Below are 22,105 nucleotides of genomic sequence, written 5' to 3' on the forward strand. Positions count from 1 at the left end.
ATGAAAAACCCTCCTCAAGATAACCTGGTCTTCAACTCAATACCACTCTCTTTGGATCACCATCTAACTTCGTCGCTAGAGATGTGACTATCTACGATAGAAATTCCACTGAGACTCATAATGGAAGAAAAGGAAACCTTCATCATAATACAGAACCCCTACTTCCTTGCCCAACTAGTAATAAAGGGTTTGAACCAAGGACTTGTAATATATGGTCAGACCGTATAGATGTCCACAATGTTAAAGATCATAACACATAAAAGCCAGGGGAACCTGACCCTAGAACTGATCAATATGGAGTTACACTTCATGAGTCAATGTCTCACATTTCTACCTCCAAAGATTCTTGGAATACTGGCTTTGGGATCAAATTTTGCTCAAAGCTATGGGGTCCCTTATTCCCCAAGACAACCCCATCAATCCCTCCTCTGCCTTACCCCTCTCCCTTCATGGGGACTCCAGAGGGGACACCTCTAGCCACTCTATTTTAGAAAATAGAAGAAAGGCAAAAATACCATTCAAGCTTTAAAGAAAAATAATAGAGAGATGAAGTAGATACTTACCTCCCTCAAAGCACCAAGGGTAGACGTAGACACTCTAGAAAGGCCTCTAACACGCTCCTTCGAGGAATTTATTAGCGAAATGCATCTAGTCCCCTTCCTAATAGAACTCAAAAATTTCATCTTTGAAGTACTACCACCGGGGAAGGAAATATTCTACAAGTCAAAGATAACACTAACTTCTAAGAAAAGGAAAGATCCCCATGCCCACCAAGACTCACCATCCCAATGGAAAGGAAAGACAGTAATGATGGACCCATCCAACCAAGTCTCAATGATAATGAAAAATTACATCATATAGAATGCTAGGGGAGATAATAACCCCGAATTCAGGAAACACTGCAAATCCATAATTCAAATGCATAGATCCTCACTCATGCCTCTGCTGGAGACCAAAATGAGTGATCACAAAGTCCTTTTTGATGAACTTAGGTTCAACAACCAACTTCAGCCCCCTGTTGTGGATAGATCTGGGATTACTGTGATCATTTGGGACAATAACATCCTTGGTATCAATGATATTGATATTCTTCCCCAAGTTATTCACGTCTCTATCAAGGTAAACAACTTTTCTCACCTTTGGTTTCTTAGCATAATTTATGCTAGCAATAACTTTAACAATAGGAAAAGTTTGTGGTTAAACCTCTCTGATTTTTCCTATAATATAAAAGATGGCCCCATAACTCTTCGTTTATTGGAGCAGACTTCAATGAAGTCCTCAAGGACTCTAAAAAATTAAAGGGAATTACATAAATAACAACATAGCCTCTTATTTCTGGGAATGCATTATCTCTTGTGACTTAGTTGACCTTTGGTTCAAGGGTAGCAACTTCACTTGGACTAACAAGAGGTATAGAAACAGGAAATCACTTATCATAGAAAATCTAGATAGGTGTCTAGCCAACAACTCATGGATAAGTATCTTCCCTGATACCTCTGTAAGAACCCTTTCTAACCATTGCCCTCTCCTTCTCAATTTTAATCTTTATATCACACCATCTTTCCAAAATCCATTTTGGATAGAATCTATTTGGTTCTCTCACATCACGTTCATTGATTTAGAGAAGGAATCCTTCAGTTCCACCATGCCCCTTTTTGAGGCCCTCAATTACTTTGAAGATGTTGTAAAAACCTGGAATAAAGAAGTTTTTGGCAACATCATTCAAAAGAAAAACAAAATCATTGCTAGATTGGCTAGCATTCAAAAAATCCCTACTACCCCTACAATTCTTTCCTCTATTTTCTTGAATCCACTCTCCTCATTGACTTTAGTAACATCCTTAGAGATGAACAAGAATTCTAGAAAATCAAATCCAAAATTAAGTGGCTTACTGAAAGAGATTCTAACACTAGTTTCTTCCACACTTCTACTCTTAATAGAAAGAGAAAAAATAGAATTAGAAGTCTTCATGATGATAATAGTAACTGGTATCACTCTTTGAAGGACATTAAGTCCACCATCCTTACCTTTTACTCTAAGCTATTCACCTCAGAATAGTCTTCCTCTCCTATTAGATGCCAAAACAATCCCTCCTCCTAAGACTCTATTAGAAATGAGGATCATCCCCTCCTATATAGCACCCACTTATGCTGAAATAAAAAAAGTTGTCTTTTTCTTAAAGCCTTGCAAGGCCCCTGAACCTGATAGTATCCATCCCCTAATGTATCAGAAGTATTGGTATATCATGGGACCTGCTACCACCAAATTCTATATTGACACTTTCAAATCCTCTATCATCGATTCTAGAGTCAATACCACTTAGCTTTGCCTCATTCCTAAATGTAGAAATGCTACAAAATTGAGAAACTTTAAACCCATTAGACTATGCAATACTAGTACAAGATTATGACCAAAATCATAGTCAACAGGAAAAAAACTTTCCTTACCAAGCTCATCAGCCTACTCAATTAGCTTTCTCCCTAACAGAAGGACCTCAAAGAATGCTATCATTATCCAACAGGTTATTAATCACTTTAAGAAAATAAAAGGTAAATCTGCTAATATGATTCTGAAAATATACTTGGAAAAAGCCTTTGACATGCTATAATGGTTCTTCATAAGACAAACCCTTCACTTCTTCAACATCTCCCTAAATTTAGCCACTTTCATAATATGTTATATCTCCACTTCTTCCATCTCTATTCTGATAAATAGTGAGAAAACCCCCTTCTTTAACCTCACTGGGGGTATTAAACAAGGATACACTATCTCACCATACATCTTCATCATGTGCATGGAGCTTCTTTCCAGGAGAATCAATCATGAAGTATATATCCTAACTTGGACCCCCATAGCCATCAACAAAAAAGGCCCCAAATTCTCCCACCTCTTCTTTGCTAATAATTTGACTCTCCTTACTGCTTCTAATAAAACTAACTATGAGACCATCAGAAATACTCCCAAAAGCATCACCTACCACCCTAGATAGAAAATCAACCCACAAAAGTCCAAAGTCATCTTCTCCAATAACTGCTCCAAGAGAGCAAGAACAAACTGGCCACACTTTTTGGCATTCATACTAAGGAAAATTTTGGCAAGTACCTAGGCTTCTCTATTTTCCACAAAAAACTTTCAATAGGTATTACCAATTCATTATTGATAACTTAAAAAATAAACTTGCTGGTTAGAAAACCAAATTCTTCAATATGGCTGACAGAACTACTCTCACTAAATCTTCTTTAGCCAGCATACCCACCCATATCATGCAATATATTTTTCTTTCTTAAAATATCCACAAGATGATTGTAAAAGTTTAGAGAAACTTTGTCAGGGGATCAACCCCCCCCCCCCCCCCAAAAAAAATGCACCTCTTGAGTTGGCAAACCTTAACTACCCTCAAGTGCAATGGGGGTCTGGGTCTTCAACTAGCCTCTTTAAGGAACATCACCCTGCTTACCAGCCTATCTTGGAGGCTTCATAAGCATCCTAATTCTATCTGGGCTCAAATACTTAAAAACAAGTATAGCCCCCAAGGTATGGCTTGTAAACCTAATAGTTCAAGAACTTGGAAGAATATCCACATGGATTGGGATGTTTGCCAATCAGCCTCCTCCGGTCCATCCATAAAGGGGAAAATATAAACTATTGTAAGGATAAATGGGTTCCCCATTATGAACGTCTATCCAATATAATCCAGGCCCCCCACCTTAACAATCCCTGGAAACTACTCTCTCTAAAGTCTGAAAGGATGACACTTGGGACTTCACAAACCTCCTAATTGTCATCCCAAAAGAGAATATCCAAACCATCACCAACACCTTCTTTACCATTCCTAAGGCCAGCAAATATTAACGTATCTGGAGCATTACTGGGAATAGCCTATTCTCCAGCAAGAGCACCTACTGTTTTTTTGCTAATAAAACCTTTATCATCCCTACTTCTCCTATTAATTGGATATAGAAGGCTAAAATCCCCCCAACCTCAAAACTTTCCTATAGTTGGGACAACATGATAGATTCCCCACCAACCTTACCCTCTCATAGAGAGGAATTAGGCCAAATGATAACTGGGACATCTATGGCCATCACTTAAAAGACACCACTTATATATTCTTTGAATGTCCTATCCTTCTTTCCTTTCGAGAAAAGGTTCTAACTGGTAAACCCCACTCTATGGCTCCCAACTCCCCTACCAACATCCTCTTTCCCTCTAACTGGCACTCAATCTGGAAAAACTTTAATTCTACTGCCTATGATCACCTTCTTGACTGGCATAATATCTTTTCTTTCTACCTCTAGATCATTAGGAATGCCAGGAACAATAATACTTACAACAACAAAAAAATCCATCCTAACTTTCACCAAGCTTACTCCCAAGATATAGAATATAAGCACTTCACAAAGAAAGACTCTTGCATACCTAATCTAGAAACCATTAACATAATATGGAACCCCCTAATAACAATGGTTTCAAACTCAATACAGACAGATCATGCCTAGGTAACCCTGGTAATGGAGGAATTGGTGGGGTCATTAGAACCAACAATGGGGGATGGGTTCTAGGCTTCTGCAAAAGTTTTCATAAATTCTCCAACAACATGATGGAGCTTCTAACCCTCAATTAAGGCCTCAAAATCGTTGAACAAAATAATTTTCTCCCCATTGAAATTGATACTGACTCCTTGGAATCTTCACTATGATGCTTTGATTTTTGACTGCATATTAAGGATAAAAAGGCTAGGGAACTAAGAGGTGGCCCACTACTATAGAGAATAAAATAGAGTAGCAGATGTACTAGCAAAAGAAGGGGAAAGGAGTTGCATCTTTGACGTCGTGATGCTTTTTGAAGCCCCCCCCGGTGTATGCAAAGAAAACAGTTTGGGCAGACATCATGAGAACTTTTTTTGAAAGAAAAATTAGACTTAGAACTACTGATTCTGAAAGACTATGCCATGCTACTATGTTTTAGAACCCTGACTGAAGTACAGGGCTTGTAAACTTATAACTACTTTTTTAGTTTAATGTATATCTACCCTTTCTACCAAAAAAAGATTTTGTATATACATTCCAAACATTGTTGTCACATCCCCTTTTTACCAAAAAGATTCATATTAAGTTGAAAAAAGTTTTATTATTAAGTGATAAAAGAAAATAATTTATTTCAAAAAGGACTTTTAACAATCAAAATTCAAAGTCGCCACTTGCCATGAATCTAGTGTGTCAAGTCACCTTTGGAAATGTTTTTTCAAAATGATTTTTGACTCTTTAAAACTGATCCGCGAACAGAGATTCTGATTAAGGAATACTATTGATTGAGGGAAAGGTGTTAGGCACCCCTCGATCCCGTGGTCTAACCATGGCTGCTCTGTAGAGTATATTGGCTAGTATGACATTATGAAATGTATAAATCAAACAATACACATAATAAGAAAGCAAACAATCAAACAAAAAAAATCAAAAAATATGGTCCAGTTTAATTTATTACAAACCAAAATAAGAAATGCTAAAATGAAATCTTAAAATATTCTAATTACCCTAGCTATGCTTTATCTGATGCCTCGGGCCTTGATCACAATTTGTCTTCTGAATACTGAGTATCACGGGGTATTTCCCTTAAATATTATTCGAATGAGGAGATAAAAACCTTGAGTCAAACCTCAAACAATGAACCCTCAACTCTAACAAATACCAATGACCAAATCGAGCCCATCTCGAGTTTCTCGATGAGAATCAATGACCGCTATCAATCCAAACTCAACTCATAGCATCGTCGCTGATTTTAGTTGCTAGTTTGGTGTTTTTTTATTGGATTAGATGGCTAGTTTTAGGTAGAGTACAATAGGGAGGGGTCGGGTTTTGATGATTTTAGAATTAATATAGTTTTTCGAAGGTTTGACTAGAGTTATCAGTCGAAGTTACTAATTGTTGTTGTTTTCTGGTGAAATTAGCTTTGTTTTCTGGGTGAAATTTCATTGGAAAATATGATCACAGTAAGCTTGTCGAAACACCCTTCTCTTTTTTGTTTTTCTCTCTCAACTCTCTCTAATCCCTTACTATTGTTTCCCTCTTTCTCTCATCTCTTTGTTTTTTATCTATCTCCTTTGTTTCTCGATCTCTCCCACCGATGTGTGTAAGTGTGTCTATTAGTGTGTGAGTGTATGTGTTGAGTGAATATGAGGCTTCTATGAGTGAATGGAAATCTGTGTGTATAAATATTATGATATGGTCTCCTCTTTCAGTATGTGTCGAATTGCGCGTGTGAGTGTATTTTGTGTGTGTGTGTGCTATTATTCTATGTAGAAGAAAATTAAAAAATAAAGGCCTCTTCCAATGAGGTGCAAATGAGGTGCATGTGGGTATATATCTATGTATTATGTGTATCAGTTATAGTGAAAAGGAAAGAAATAACGTGACAAGGGGAGGGGCTAGGGGGTACATGGGATGGGTAGTGGTATGTGGGGACGAGGTTGGGTGGTTTGGATGAGGTGAAATTTGTTAGGGTGAGGTTTCAAAAAATGGTTATGAATTTGTTGTTTTCTTGTGTGGAACTTATCACATGATTGAGGGTGCATGTAAGATAGGGTAAATGGTAACATTCATTTTTGGGGAGGGACAAAATTTGGTGTCTACATCATGCCCCTCTTTGGATGTAAACACAAAGTGTTTGCATACAAAAAAGTAGACAATGAGATCAAATTTTGAACCGACCATTATTTAAAAAGGAGATAAAGAAGGACATAGTACCACCGAGTCTTGATTTAGGACATCCTACCTACCTAAGTTATGAGAAAATCAAGCCACAGGTATCTTAAAGGGCTGGAAGGAGAGGGACTATATTGAGTTAGAGAGTAAAATGAGTTCTTGTCGAGGTTTCAGTCCATGGCTCTGTCATTATATCAAAAATAAAAATTACAAGTTAAAAAATATAAATGAAATTATAGAAGTCTTATCTATGAAACATCTACTGATTCTTGTTTTAGGTCTCCGATGCTTTCAAAAGTGACAAAAGATCTGATCTTCTTTGGGTTGAACTTGAAAAAAGATTCTTTCTCCATACAAAATTTGATGTTGGAGATAAACTCGAACATTGAACATGTTATTTCTTATGGGACTTCTGAACTTTAAACTTGAATTTGAAAATCTTTACCCTATTCTCCAAGTGGGCTCCCAACTTACAATTTCTTTACCATATTGTTTGGTTTTCCATTTCTTCACCCTGTTCTCTAGGCGCACTCCTGAATTGCTATTTCTTTAATATGTTGACTTTAAATTTCATCACCCTGTTCTTCAGGTGGGCTCCTTACTTTTAATTTTATCACCATGTTCTTCAAGCGGGCTCTTGACTTACAATTTCATCACCCTATTCTTCATGCGGGCTCCTAACTTTTAATTTCATCACTCTGTTGTTCATACGGGCTCCTGACTTTTGATTTCTTCACCTTGTTCTTCAGGTGGGATCTTGAATTTCAATTTCATCACCCTATTCTTCAAGTGGGCTCCTACTTTCGATTTCATCACTCTATTCTTTAGGCGGGGTCCTGACTTTCGATTTCATCACCCTATTCTTCAGGCGGGCTCCTAACTTTCAATTTCATCACATTGTTCTTTAAGCGAGCTCCCGACTTTTGATTTTATTACCCTATTCTTTAGGTGAGCTTCTGACTTAATATTTCATTACTCTGTTCTTCATACGGGTTCCTGACTTGTAATTTCATCACCCTATTCTTTAGGCGGGCTCCTGACTTTCATTTCATCACTCTGTTCTTTAGACGGGCTTCTGATTTGCCATTTCATCACCCTGTTCTTCAGGCAGGCTCCTAACTTATAATTTTATCACCTTATTTTTCATGCGGGCCCTTGACTTGCGATTTCATCACCCTATTTTCTAGGCGGGCTCCTGAAATTAAAATCAAAACTAGAACCAAAATTACCCCACACAAAGATTATGATAAAGGAAGATATCATTTTCCAGAAAAATAAAGTCTCATTTTCTAGGAGGGTCCTAAAGTGAAGTTTCAAATAACAGGAATTAATTTTATTTTTGCTCCAGTTTATCATCAAAAACTTTTGCGGGAACTAAACCTAATCACAACAACTTACAATAATGCATAATACGAACATGAATCATGATTCTGATCAACAAATGCACCTTTTGAGGTAAAATTGAATGACTAAGACCAATAAGTCCTTCTCATAAGATTAAAGTGAAAGATTCTTACTAAAAGTGCATCTTTTAGGATTAAACACTCAAATTAGGAAGTACACCTCCTAGCTATAAGACATGAAAGTCCCTAATTAGAGAGTTTTTCTCTTAGGGTTACAAGAGGATGAGTTTTACCATAATCATGATTACTAAACCTGTACAACAACACTACTCTTGCATTTGCAGAAACAAGGAATTGCACCTCTGGATATTTGCATTTTGAAGCCTTTGATTAGAAGGTAGTAATTGTTCCTATTTTATACAAATAAAACTTGTGAGTTTAAAACAAGGTGGTTGGCTTGTGGCTTTGGCTTTTGAGGTGATTTCTCTTGCAGTTGTTCCATTAATTTTTATTTCAACTAATGGCATATGTCATTAACTTGTTGCACCATTGATCCAAACTTAGATTATTAAAAGTGACTAAAAAAGAAACACGGTATCTCCATTTTGCTATGTCTCTCAGATAAATCTTTCTAATCTTAGTATTTCCTTGATTCCCCAAACTTATTTTCTAACAAAACTTACTGCTTGTTTTGTTTAGACTTGCAATCATATTTCTTTAATGTGATGGCCTTTTTTCTTGCTTTGTGTAATTGAAGAAGTTAGTAGCAAGTTTTGAAATCTTTTCTCACTTATTTTGATATGGCTTGATTCAAAAACATGAGAAAAATATTTTTTTGTTCGAACGACAGACTCAAAAGAACAAAAATAAAAATAAAGAGAAGAAAGAAAAGACATTGTTTGTTCCTTTTTGAAAATAAAGAAAATTTTATTTGAAAATGACAATCAACTCTAATGATTATGCCATGCATTTTTTGGCTTAAGCTGTGTGATCTTTCCATTCAAACTTTCCATCAATTATTGTTGAGTTAGTGGCCCTGAAACTGAGTTGATTCCTTAGGTCAATTTCTCTATAAACCTCATTCGGCTAGTGACACCTTGAAGGGTTTTCGCCAAAAAGTCTCTCTCATTTTCTTTCTCTCAGCTCACCTTTTCCTTATGGTGTTCATGAGAGTTTTTACCAATGAGACTCTCTTATTTCATCTTCATTTTTCTCTTAAATCACAATCATCTTACGGTGCCCATGATGAATTTCACCAATAAGACTCTCTCATTTTATTTCTCTCAACTTACCATCTCCTTATGATGCCCGTAAGGGTTTTCACTAATAAGACTATCTCATTTTTTTCTCTGTTAATTTCTTATGTTGAAGAAGACAAGTAGTACCTGAATGCTTTATCATATCCTAATTGCATTTCCTCATCCTTAATATTCTCAAAGATTGATCAGAAGGTCTTTCTTTGGTTGTAAATTGACTTTTGGATAGGGTTAGAAAAAAAGAATGACATGAGGCTCAAATGACAAAAATTAACCCATGCCCTATTTTCTTTTGACTGGGTAATTCTAAATTATTTATTTGGTTGGACTGAGCCCAAAGTAGGGCATCCTATGTATCTCACCCTCGAAAGAGGAGAATCAGGTCATACGTAGTTCCGACAACTTGTTCTTTTGCTTGATTCTGATTTTTTTCTTTTCTAGACTCTTTTTTATCTTTGGGAGTTTTTCTGACTCTATTTTCTTGACACTTTTCTCTTTTCTTTCTTTCGGACTTATTTTGTCTATTTTTAAACTTTTTTGACTCGATTGTTTTGCTCGATATCTTTTCTTTTGAACTTTGCTGACTTTATCATGATTCCAAAAGAGGGGTATAAAAGAAAATAGATTAAAGCTCAAATTGGGTAAACAAAGGATGACACAATGTTTGGATAATAGAATGAAATGCCTTCATCATATCAATCCTTGAAAATGCACATACACGTCGTGTAATATGAAGTAAAAGATAAAGATCATTTGTGATACTTTAACAACACTAACTTCAACTGAGCATGTGTGTCACTTCTTCTTCTACACTTGTCAAACATACAACTTCACCTTTGTTGTAATCTTAAAAATAAGATATATAATACTTCATTCATTCCTTTTTATTTGCTCCATTTGGTTGTGCTTATATTTTTATTTAAAAATATTAATTTTATTTTTTGATAAATTAATTAAATATTGATAAATACATTTAAACTGTAATATCAGGCCCATAAAATGGGTTCTTCATTATCTAGTGTTTTTTATTTTTTATTATATAGAAGAGCCATAACTAGGACGACCAAGGGCAAATTTGTCAATAAACAAAAAGTCCAGCATAAACTTATTGTACATCATGCAAAGAGTGGAGAATTTCCAAAAAAAAAAAATCCATGTTCCAGAAAATTCTAATGACTACGCTTTGAAAAGTTTAAAAAAATCAAGTGACATATTAAAGAAGTGGGGCCCACTATTTTTCTTCCAAAGGTTATGGAGAAGTTCTTTTCTTAAAATTTTCTTTATGTAATAGCTTTAGAATTAGTGATCATACACTTTTTTTATTATTATTTATTTAAATAATATACTTGAATCAAATAAAAAGAATAATTTTATATTTAAAGAAAAATTATATTTAAAGTTTGTTCCATTTAAATATTTTTTTAATTTTGATATTCAGACAAACTTTCTCTCCTCTTATCCCAAACCACGAAATAAATATTGTGAAGTTTTTTCATGTATCTTGAATTCGATGTCTAATCAAAGTTATATAAATTGAAATATTGGGAGATGTAATTTATCAGTGGATATGTAAATACTCACATATGTTTCCATAAATGATAAAAAAATAAAATTAATTTTGGCCACACATTTAATTGCATAAAATAGTTACTACTATAATATAGTAAAATAATAAAAAAAATATTCATAATTATTGAATAGGCTTGTATCTATCATACACAATAACCGAATCCCTCCATAATTTCAAAACTTCACTTGATACATATCATTACAAAGATTTACAATATATGTAAATTTTGGAAACATAATTACTTGCTAATCATCTGTTAAAATTATTTTAAATAACTTATTTAAAATGTAATATTAACTACCTCATGTTAAATTATTATAATATATATCATGTTAACTTTTGTTAATTCTTTAGATTCCTTATTTGAGGTAGTAAATTTCCTCATCAGATAGACAAACCATTTTAAAAGAAATTTCTCGCTTACTATATAAAATTAATCTCCTATTTTTGACGTATATAAGACAAGATATAAAAATAATCTTCTAACATTATGATTCATTAAAACTTTCATCCATGTCCTTATTTTCGTTTGTTAAACACACTTGAAATGAATCTAAATCTATTTAAAATCAATTTATGTATGAATTGGTATTCTTTATTGATAGTATTTTTTATATAGAAAGGTGAATTAGAGGACGACCAAGGGCAATATAGTCATTTCACTCTAATACTCAATAAAATTCTAGAAGCCTCATCTCTTTGCTCTCTTTCACCATTTCTAGATATTAAAGATTTTTATTTAAGTTTATTAACATTATAAGTAGAATAATTTTTTTGAACTTATTACAAAATCTAATGCTATCTTTTATGATATTATTTAAGTATTACATGTATTAAGTATATATGTATATTTAAGTTTTACTTATCTCTTATTCTTAATTGTGTACATGGATAAACGTGTTTTGTAATTAATTATTATTTTTAAATTATAATTTAATTACAATATAAATGGATGATCTTTTAGGAATTTATTATAAAATATTCCTCTATTTTTATTACTTATATCAAAATATATCTATAAAACTATCACTCTATGAGTTTTACTCGTATAAATAAATATTAAAATTTTATTATTATTTAATAATTTTATTTTATAAAAAAATGTTCATTCATTTCATTATTAAGCATCAATAATGTATGCACTTAAGTTACTATTTCTCACTTTTCTTTTCTTTTTTCCTTATCAATAATGCTTATTTATTTTTATTTTTTTTGCAGAGATTTGTTATATAAATGTTTTAAAAAAATCATGATTTGAAGAAGTAAAAAAAGAAAAAGATCAGCTATGTAAGGGAAATTATACATTTTAAAAAGTTAGGATAAGAAAAGAGAAAATGTCTACTATTCAAATTGGGAAAATGTTAATTTTAAAGTAAATTTGAGAATGTAAATAATTTTTGAGCAACTTGCACGAATTTTAAAACTATTGAAGCTTATTATTTTCTCTCTTACAACTTTAGAATATTACATAAAATTTTATAAAAAGGTAGGTGTATATTAGAGAGTCGAATATATTGTGATTTCGGATACATGACCAACTAATGTTGAAAATTTGAATTAATCAAATCCCTATAATATAAGGTGGAAATCAAGTAAAATATTTGTGTTTGATTAATTTCATTTTATTATTCTTTAGAATAAGTTCATTAATTTCATTAATATAAGACAGAAATATATATATATATATATATATATATTGGTTATTTAATTTGATTAATTTTGTTTTATTATTATTATTATTTAAATATTAAATTCATTAATCTGATGTATCTATTATCAATTTGATGTATCCATAAAGTAAACACTTGATACATGTGTATACAACTGCGCACATATATATATATATCATGAACACGTCCTAACCTCTTGGATACATAAAAATTGATGGACTTTAAAATCGGATGGATACAAATACATTCATACGTATCGTCTACACATACTAACCTATTTTATTATATTTTATTTTTTTATATAAAAAAATGAGATAAATGACGATAAGGGTAAAAATGTCATTTCAACAACTCTTAATTTATATTTGTGACTATTCTCAAAACTATTTTGTGAATTATATATTGGATATGTTGTTGTATCAACTAAAACTTAACATTATTTTAATAATTAATAATCTTGTACAAGTAACAATTTATGTGCAAAAAGTAATGAAGAAAGAAGTACAAGAACCATGTACTTAAAAGATCTTCCAAAGGAAATAAAGGAATTAGGAATACCGTTGAAAATTCATTAAATATACTATGTGATTTTTGACTTTCTTGAATAAAGTATATCTCACGTAAAATTCAATTCAATCAAACAAATAAAATTATATTTTAAATCATATCATTATGCAAATTGAAAAGCAAAAACATTTAGATCCTTAGTGCTTTAGAATATTAAGAAATGAATGTTCTCATAATCGATACCAATAATACTTGAAAATATTTGCGAGTTAGATAGCTTTATTTTATTTATGCTAAAATTTTAATTGGTACCAGTAGAATATTGATCAAAATGCAATATCATATTTTTATGTTAAACTTTTACGGCCCTTCATTGTCTAGTTTCTATTATATATAAAGGAGAGCTGAGGACAACCAAGGGCAAACTTGTAATTATACTCATTATCAAAGGCAAAAGGTCTTTAACTTGAAACTATCTCTTTCTTCACTCTTTTTTTCAAGCTTCTTGACATAAAATAAAATACCTTACAAACATGCTATTTGTATACCGCTATACATCTTAATGCCTATATTATAACACATTATATTTTTACCAAGGTTATTATGTTTTGTTATCTTCTCTATTAGTTAACTTTCTTATTTCTCCCTTGAAATATCAAGACATAAGTTTTTCCTAAATTGATCCCTACTATTTTAAGAATATAAATATTCTTAATTTTTTATTTGAACAAATTCCTACTTTGGACATAAATTTTTACTATATATAAGGGAGAATGTAATTTTTTGGTAGTCCTTAGTTATTCTAACTTTGTCTTACCAACTAAAAAACTTTCTTTTAAGGGAAAAGATAACTTTTCGGTAGTCCTTAGTTACATTCCAAGTATGTCTTACCAATTAAAATACTTTCTCTTAAAATATTGCCCTTATATTTATCTTTTATTACTTTCAACATTGCATAAAAGTTAAAGAATTTTTTAGACTTTTAAATACATGATCTCTTAAACTAACTTTTTAAAAGTGATGTCACATGTACTATTTTAAATAAATTTAAATTTATAATCTGAATCACCTTTCACGAAATATTAGATTGTTCATATAGAACTAAAATTATTTTATATTTTTATGTGGTAAATGCTGAATTTTTTTCTTCATGTATTTATTTTCTTATATTTTAAACTTTCTAAGAGTAAATTTTGACTCCGCCAAAATTTTTAATACTCTAATATTTTAATATTTTACTTTTTTGCTCAAGAATCTCCTTTTACGAAATACTTGATTGATTATATAGAATTAAGATTATTTTATATTTTTATGTGGTAAATGTTGAAAATATTTCTATGTGATAAATGTTGAACTTTTTTCTTCATATATTTATTTTTTTATATTTTAAACTTTCTAAGAGAAAATTCCGACTCTGCCAAGAAATTTTAATACTCCATGCTTTTAATATTTTAATTTTTTGCTCAAAAAATACTATCACGCATGAACTTAGTGGGTTAAAATTTAAAGTATTTAATCTATTTAAAGATAATTTTTTATTCATTATCAAATAAGTTTACAAAACATATCATTAAATCAGTTTGTTAATGTTTTTACTAGAAATGAAAAAGAATTACATATATAATATTCATATAAGGTTTCGAACACACAATTTTTATATTTACTTATGAATTGTAGCTGTAATCACAATTGATGTGCATGTCAACTTACGAAACAAGTATTTAAAAGAAAAATTTTCTTACAAAAATTGAAGTACATTAAATGGTCAAAGTACTTTTACTATATTATATAAATATAATTATATGCAAACATTCATAAAAATTGAGATTTGTAATCTTAAAAATAAGATATATAATACATCATTCATTTATTTTTATTTGTTTCATTTGGGTTGTGCTTGTATTCCTAAATATTTGCTACTTTAATCTTGCAAATAGTTTGAACAAAATGTTTCTATTATGCCTTTGTGATTAGACGTGACATGAAGCAGTTACAGTTGACTGAGGACATGACCCTGGATAGGAAGGTATTGATGAAAAACATTACAATAGAGGGTTAAGGTGGGTGGATGAGTCGTAGTCAGTAGGTAGGAGGGCTTGGGTGTCTTTTGTTTGACAGTATTGTATATTTTTGTTGATGACATATCTATGTTTTTTATCGTGTTCCATGCTTTTGATATTTTTATATACTGTCCTTTGTCTTGAGCCAGGGGTCTATTGGAAATAGTCTCTCTACTTCGTTAGAGGTAGTGGTATGGCCTGCGTACACTCTACCCTCCCCAGACCCCACGATGTAGGAATCTACTGGGTTTGTTGTTGTTGTTGTTGTTCCTATTATGCCCTTGTTCAACAAATGTAGTCATTATTGATTTAGAAAGAGGTATAAAATTTAATTAGGAGTATATTAGTGAAATTACTTTTAATTTTATAGGAGTAAGAGATTAAGGTGTGTGTCTAACCCAAATAGAGCAAATAAAAAGGAATGAAGAGAGTACGATATAATAGATAAATTAACCTGCATGTAAAACAACTTTAAACTAATATTAAATAATATATTTTTTAATCCCTTTATTAAAAAAAATTAACTCTATTAATATTCATTTGATTTGTGCTTTATTTTGTTATAGATAATTTTCAACTATCAATACTGTGTCTTTAGTTATTTTATATTATTTCATTATGAAAATGAATGTATGATATGTTTATATGGATAAGAACAATCTCTTATCTCCTTAATATAAATACGCTATTTACTTTTATTTGTATAGTATATTAGGTAAAAGGATCATATTTTAACAAAATATTGATCATAAGATTTTATAAAAAAATCTTAATATATTAACACTTATAATTTTAATTTATCCTCTTGTATAATTTTCAAATAAAATTGAAAAATAAAAATATTAAAATTAGTTATTTAAATCAAGAAAATGTGTTTGACCTAATGTTAAAATAAGCATTGACACATTTTTTTTTATTTAATTAGTGAAATTTAAATAAGTTGTAAGGTATTGTTTAATTTTATAAAAATAAAAAAATATTATTTTTTAATGTGTGATCTTTATTATCATTTTCTAGCATTTTATTTCAACATATTAATTTAATTTTAATAAACTAATTAAATATCAATAAATATATTTAAAACGGTAATATTGGGCCCATAAAACGGGCCTTCATTATCTAGTTTTATTATATAAAAAGGTGAGTTAGAGGACGACCAAGGGCAATATAGTCATTTCACGCTAATACTCAATAAAATTCTAGAAGCCTCATCTCTTTGCTCTCTTTCATCATTTCTAGATATTTAAAGATTTTTGTTTAAGTATACATGTATTAAGTATATATGTATATTCAAGTTTTACTTATCTCTTATTCTTGATTGTCTACATGGATAAACGAGTTTTGTCATTAATTATTAATTCTAAAGAATAATTTAATTATAATATAAATGGACGATCTTTTAGAAATTTATTATAAAATATACCTCTATTTTTATTAATTATTTTTATTACTTATATCAAAATATATCTATAAAACTATCACTCTATGATTTTTACTTGAATAAATAAATATTAAAATTTTATTATTATTAATAATTTCTTTTAAAAAAAATTATTCATTCATTTCATTATTAAACGTCAATAATGTATACACTTAAGTTACTATTTCTCACATTTTTTTTTCCTAATCAATAGTGCTTATTTTTTCCTGCAGAGATTTGTTATATAAATGTTTTAAGAAAAATCATGATTTGAAGAAGTAAAAAAGAAAAAGATTGTCTATGTAAGGGAAAATAGACATTTTAAAAAGCTAGGATAAAAATGTTGAAAATTTAAATTAATCAAATCCTTTAATATAAGGCGGGAATCAAGTAATATATCTGTGTTTGATTAATTTCATTTTATTACTCTTTAGAATAAGTTCATTAATTTCATTAATATAAGACATATATATATATATATATATATATTGGTTATGTGATGTGATTAATTTCATTTTGTTATATTATTATTATTTAAATATTAAATTCATTAATGTGATGTATCTATTATCAATTTGATGAATCCAACAAAGTAAACACTTAGGGGTCGTTTGGTAGAGTGTTTAAGAACAATGCAAAATATAATATATTAGTAATGCTTGCATTAGTAATACTTGTATTATTTATGCTAGTATTAGTTATGCATGTATTATTTCTTATACATTGTTTGGTTTGATATATAAGAAATAATACATCTTACATAATTTCTATAAAAGAAATTTTTGTTTACAAAAATACCCTTCTTTGATTTTGTACACTTTTTTGCAACAAAGTTCTTTTGTTATTTCAAACATATTTGTTATTTTAAAGATAATTAGTATTGTTGAACTATTACATAGAGGTTTAGGATTAATTGCAAGACTTTCGTCTTTGCGCATAAATGTTACGCTGTCAGATTAACATAATTGAAACAAAAATAAAATACAAGACGTAAAATTAAGAATAGTCTCAATTTTTTTTTTAAAGACTCTCGAAGCAAAGAAAAAATATGTTATAGTTATTTAAATCAACCATTCATTGTTGTAAATTCAAATGGTGGGAAAAGAAATTGTGAAACGTTTTGAAAAGATTCACTATTGCAAATTAAAATAGCGGAAAAAGGAATGGTGAAATATTTTGAGAGGGAAATTGAGGGGTATTAAGATCATTGAATAAGTTATTGCATGTGTTTAAAGTCTTTGTATTACTAATACATAGGAAATAAAGTGTATTACTAATACACTCTTCATTACTTCAATACACAATAAAGTGTATAACTAATGCTTGCATTAGTTATACATAGGCAAAAAGTCATACCAAACAAGGTATTAGCAGTACACATTAACTAATGCATGCATTATATTTTACAATACACTCTACCAAACGATCCCTTAGATACATGTGTATACAACTGCGCACATATATATATCATGAACACATTCTAACCTCTTGGATACATAAAAATTGATGGACTTTAAAATCGGATGAATACAAATACATTCATACAAATCGTGAACACATACTAACCTATTTTCATTATATTTTATTTTTTTATATATAAAAAATGAGTTAAATGACGATCAAGGGTAAAAATGTCATTTCAAGAATTTCTTAATTTATATTTGTGACTATTCTCAAAACTATTTTGTGAAATTATATATTGGATATGTTGTTGTATCAATTAAAATGTAACATTATTTTAATAATTAATAATATTATACGAGTAACAATTTATGTGCAAAAAATAATGAAGAAAGAAGTACAAGAACCATGTACTTAAAAGATCTTTCAAAGGAAATAAAGGAACTAGGAACACTGTTGAAAATTTATTAAATATACTATGTGATTTTTGACTTCCTTGAATAATGAATATTTCACGTATGATTCAATTCAATCTAACAAATAAAATTATATTTTAAATCATAATAAATTTATATCATTATGCGATATAGAAAAGCAAAAAAATTTAATCCTTCGTGCTTTAGAATATTAAGAAATGAATGTTCTCATAATAGATACCAACAATACTTGAAAATATTTGTGAGTTAGGTAACTTTATTTTATTTATGCTAAAATTTTAATTGGTACCAGTAGAATATTGATCAAAATGCAATATCATATTTTTATAGTATTAAATTTTTTTGTATATACAAAATAAATTTAAAATTTGTAACCAGTTAAATTGGGCCCATTTACGGACCTTAAAATTATCTAGTTATAGAGAAGATTGAGTTGGAAGGCGACCAAGGGTATATTTGTCGTTTCACATTTAAATGATACAATCATTAGTTAATAGTCATATCAACAAATAACTCCATTAGCTATTTTTTTTCTATTCTAGCTTATGTGTCTACATTTTCTAAATGGCCCCATTATGTGGCTAGCCGCTAGCAATATTTTTACTTTCACGTCCCAACTTATTCAACCATATTATTTACGAAGTAATATTTTAAATAAATTTATGTTTATAATCTGAATCTCCTTTCACGAAATATTAGATTGTTTATATAGAACTAAATTTTTTTTTTTTTTATATGGTAAATGTTGAGTTTTTTTCTTCATATATTTATTTTCTTATATTTTAAATTTTCTAAGCGAAACTTCTGACTCTGCCAAAATTTACAATACTCAAAGTTTTTAATATTTTAAGTTTTTGCCCAAAAAATACTACCACACATGAATTTAGTGGGTTAAAATTTAAAGTTGTTAACCTATTAAAAGATTTTTTTTTATTATCAAATAATTTTATAAAAAGATATCATCAAATCAGTCTATAAATGTTTTTCTAAAATGAAAAAGAATTACATATGTAATATACATATAAGGCTTCGAACGCACAATTTTCATATTCACTCATGGATTATAGGTGTAATCATAATTGATGTGAATGTCAACTCGCAAAATAATTATTTAAAAGATAATTTTAAAAAAAAAAGATTGAAGTACATTAAATGATCAATGTAAAAAACTGTTACTAGATTATATAAATATATTTATATGTAAGGTTTCATAAAAATTGAGATTTATAATCTTAAAAATAAGATATATAATACTTCATTCATTCCTTTTTTTTTGGCTCCATTTGAATTGTGCTTATATTTTTATTTAAAAATATTTTTTTCGATAAATTAATTAAATATCAATAAATACATTTAAAATGTAATATTGGGCCCGTAAAACGGGCCTTCATTATCTAGTCTTTAGTAAAGAAGAGAGTATCTTCTCGAGTCTAATCAAGATGGTCCTCTCATTTTTTCTTATATATACACAGATAATCTTACATCATTACCGCACCCACTATCATCTTGTTATGAAAATCTCACAAATATTGCATTGGCTAATGACAAGACTAGAGAAATGTTGGCTTCTCAGGCACACATGTGGAACCATACTTTCAATTACATTAACTCCATGTCACTCAAATGTGCTATTCAACTTGGAATTCCAGATATTATCCACTCTCATGGCCAGGCCATGACTCTATCCAATTTGGTGGCTGCTCTACCCATCAACAATAATGCTAAGACCCTGGATTATATTTTTCGTCTTATGCGTTTTCTAATTCATGCAGGTTTCCTTAGTCAAACCCAGGTTAATGATAAGGAAGAAGAGGGTTATTTACTTACTCCGGCTTCACGTCTCCTACTTAAAGATGAGCCTTTGTGTCAAATCCCCTTTGTGCAAATGGAACTAGAACCACATTTCATGGATCCATGGCACTCCCTCAGCCAATGGATCAAGAACGGTAACGATTCTAGTACTCCATTTGCGATCTGTCATGTCAAGCCCCTTTTTGAATATGACGAAAAGAAACCAAAGATTAACCGTCAATTTAATGAAATCATGGCTAGTGATTCCCGATTGATTATGAGTGTGGTGATTGAACATTGTAAGGCAGTTTTTGAAGGACTGAAATCATTGGTTGATGTTGGAGGTTGCCCTGGAATTGTGGCTAAAATTATTGCCAATGCACTTCCTGAAATAGATTGCATTGTATTTGATCTGCCACATGTAATTGAAGGATGTGAAGGGAGCAAGAACTTGAGCTACGTGGAAGGAGACATGTTTAAGTCCATTCCCTCCATCGATGAAATTTTACTAAAGGTAATTTTGTAATACAAATATTGATTTCATATATGCTCATTGCAATTTTTTTTCCCTGTATCAATGAAATTTCTTGTTTAATGTTTTATGTTTGATGACTAATGACAAGCAGTGGGTATTACATGATTGGGGTGACGAAGGATGCATCAAAATATTGAAGGAATGCAAAGAAGCAATTCCAAGTAAAGAGAAGGGAGGGAAGGTGATCATCATTGACATGGTATTGACAGATCATAAGCTACAGAAAGGAGACGACAAGTCATATGAAACTCAACTTTTCTTTGACATGCTCATGATGGTTCATGTTTCTGGAAAGGAAAGAAATCAACAAGATTGGGCTAAACTCTTCTCTGGTGCTGGCTTTGGAGACTACAACATTATTCCTGTGCTGGGATTGAGATCTATTATTGAAGTTTTCCCTTTATCTGTAGAATTTGCTAAATTAAATAAAACACCGGTCAAGTGATGATGCCACTAATAACAGGAGCTGCCCTTAATCTAGCGAAAAATATAGCTTTCATTATTCCCATTTCGTGCGTTATATAGGAAAAGTTATTCCTCATTTCCATGTCAACATAAACCAACTTCTTTATGATATTTTCGATCCTTACTTCATAAGTGATTGTGAGTACTTATTTAAAGTGACTTATTATGATCATTGTCTAGATAAACTAAAATATGTCCATAATTTCACTGTAAACTAAGATCCTATTCGATCTGCGTTTTTTGTTTCTCTATTTTCAAGTTCCTACCACTAGTCAATTTTTTTTTTGATGGTCTAGATTTACTTGCCTAATAATAAAGTCATCACCTACGATTTATATATCTATCTATCTATATATATATAAACTAATTTCTTTTTACTTGACCCTTGTTTACTTGACACATTCCTTAAGAAAACTTTAATTAGGAGTGTATATTACTAAATTAACTTTTGGTTTGTGATGTTTTTGGATTCTATATTTGACTAATATTATTTTAGCCTGTTTGGTCATGCAATATGAAATCATTTGATATGAGGTTGAAGTTTTATTTAAACATGCAATTTGAACTTTTTAAGCTGTATGTTTTCTCATAAAAATGAAAACCCCACAAGTTGCGAAAGCTACTAAATTTTCTTCAGTTCTTGTATAATGTTATCAAATTGACAAAACATAGTTCATAAATAGAATATCCTAATATATTAAGTCATGATATTGATAAATTGTATATTTTTATGTTCCTTTCATAAAATAATTTTCGTCGTTACAAACATTCAAGTATAAATGATTTTATAACGATCCACTAATCAATAATAGTAATAACTAGTTATTTTTTAATATAATTCTTTCACATGGTAAATACGATTTGTTCACTATGAACATGAGTTTCTTTTGCAATATTTTAAATGTTGAGTATTTTTTATCAAAATAAAAGCTTATGAGTCAAATTTTGT

The 22,105-nt window shown here is 30.2% G+C and overlaps 1 protein-coding gene across 1 annotated transcript; it reads left to right on the forward strand.

Moving 5' to 3' along the window:
• The first annotated feature begins 957 nt into the window (after nt 1-957).
• LOC107875087 (trans-resveratrol di-O-methyltransferase-like) lies at nt 958-21,285 on the forward strand. The gene is made up of 4 exons (XM_047414363.1): nt 958-1,119; nt 8,389-8,441; nt 19,779-20,670; nt 20,783-21,285. The coding sequence occupies exons 1-4, from the start codon at nt 958-960 to the stop codon at nt 21,134-21,136; spliced, it is 1,461 nt and encodes a 486-aa protein (XP_047270319.1). The 3' UTR covers nt 21,137-21,285.
• The last annotated feature ends 820 nt before the right edge of the window (nt 21,286-22,105 follow it).

Source organism: Capsicum annuum, chromosome 6 (assembly GCF_002878395.1).
Source record: "Capsicum annuum cultivar UCD-10X-F1 chromosome 6, UCD10Xv1.1, whole genome shotgun sequence".
NCBI classification, from domain to species: Eukaryota; Viridiplantae; Streptophyta; class Magnoliopsida; order Solanales; family Solanaceae; genus Capsicum; species Capsicum annuum.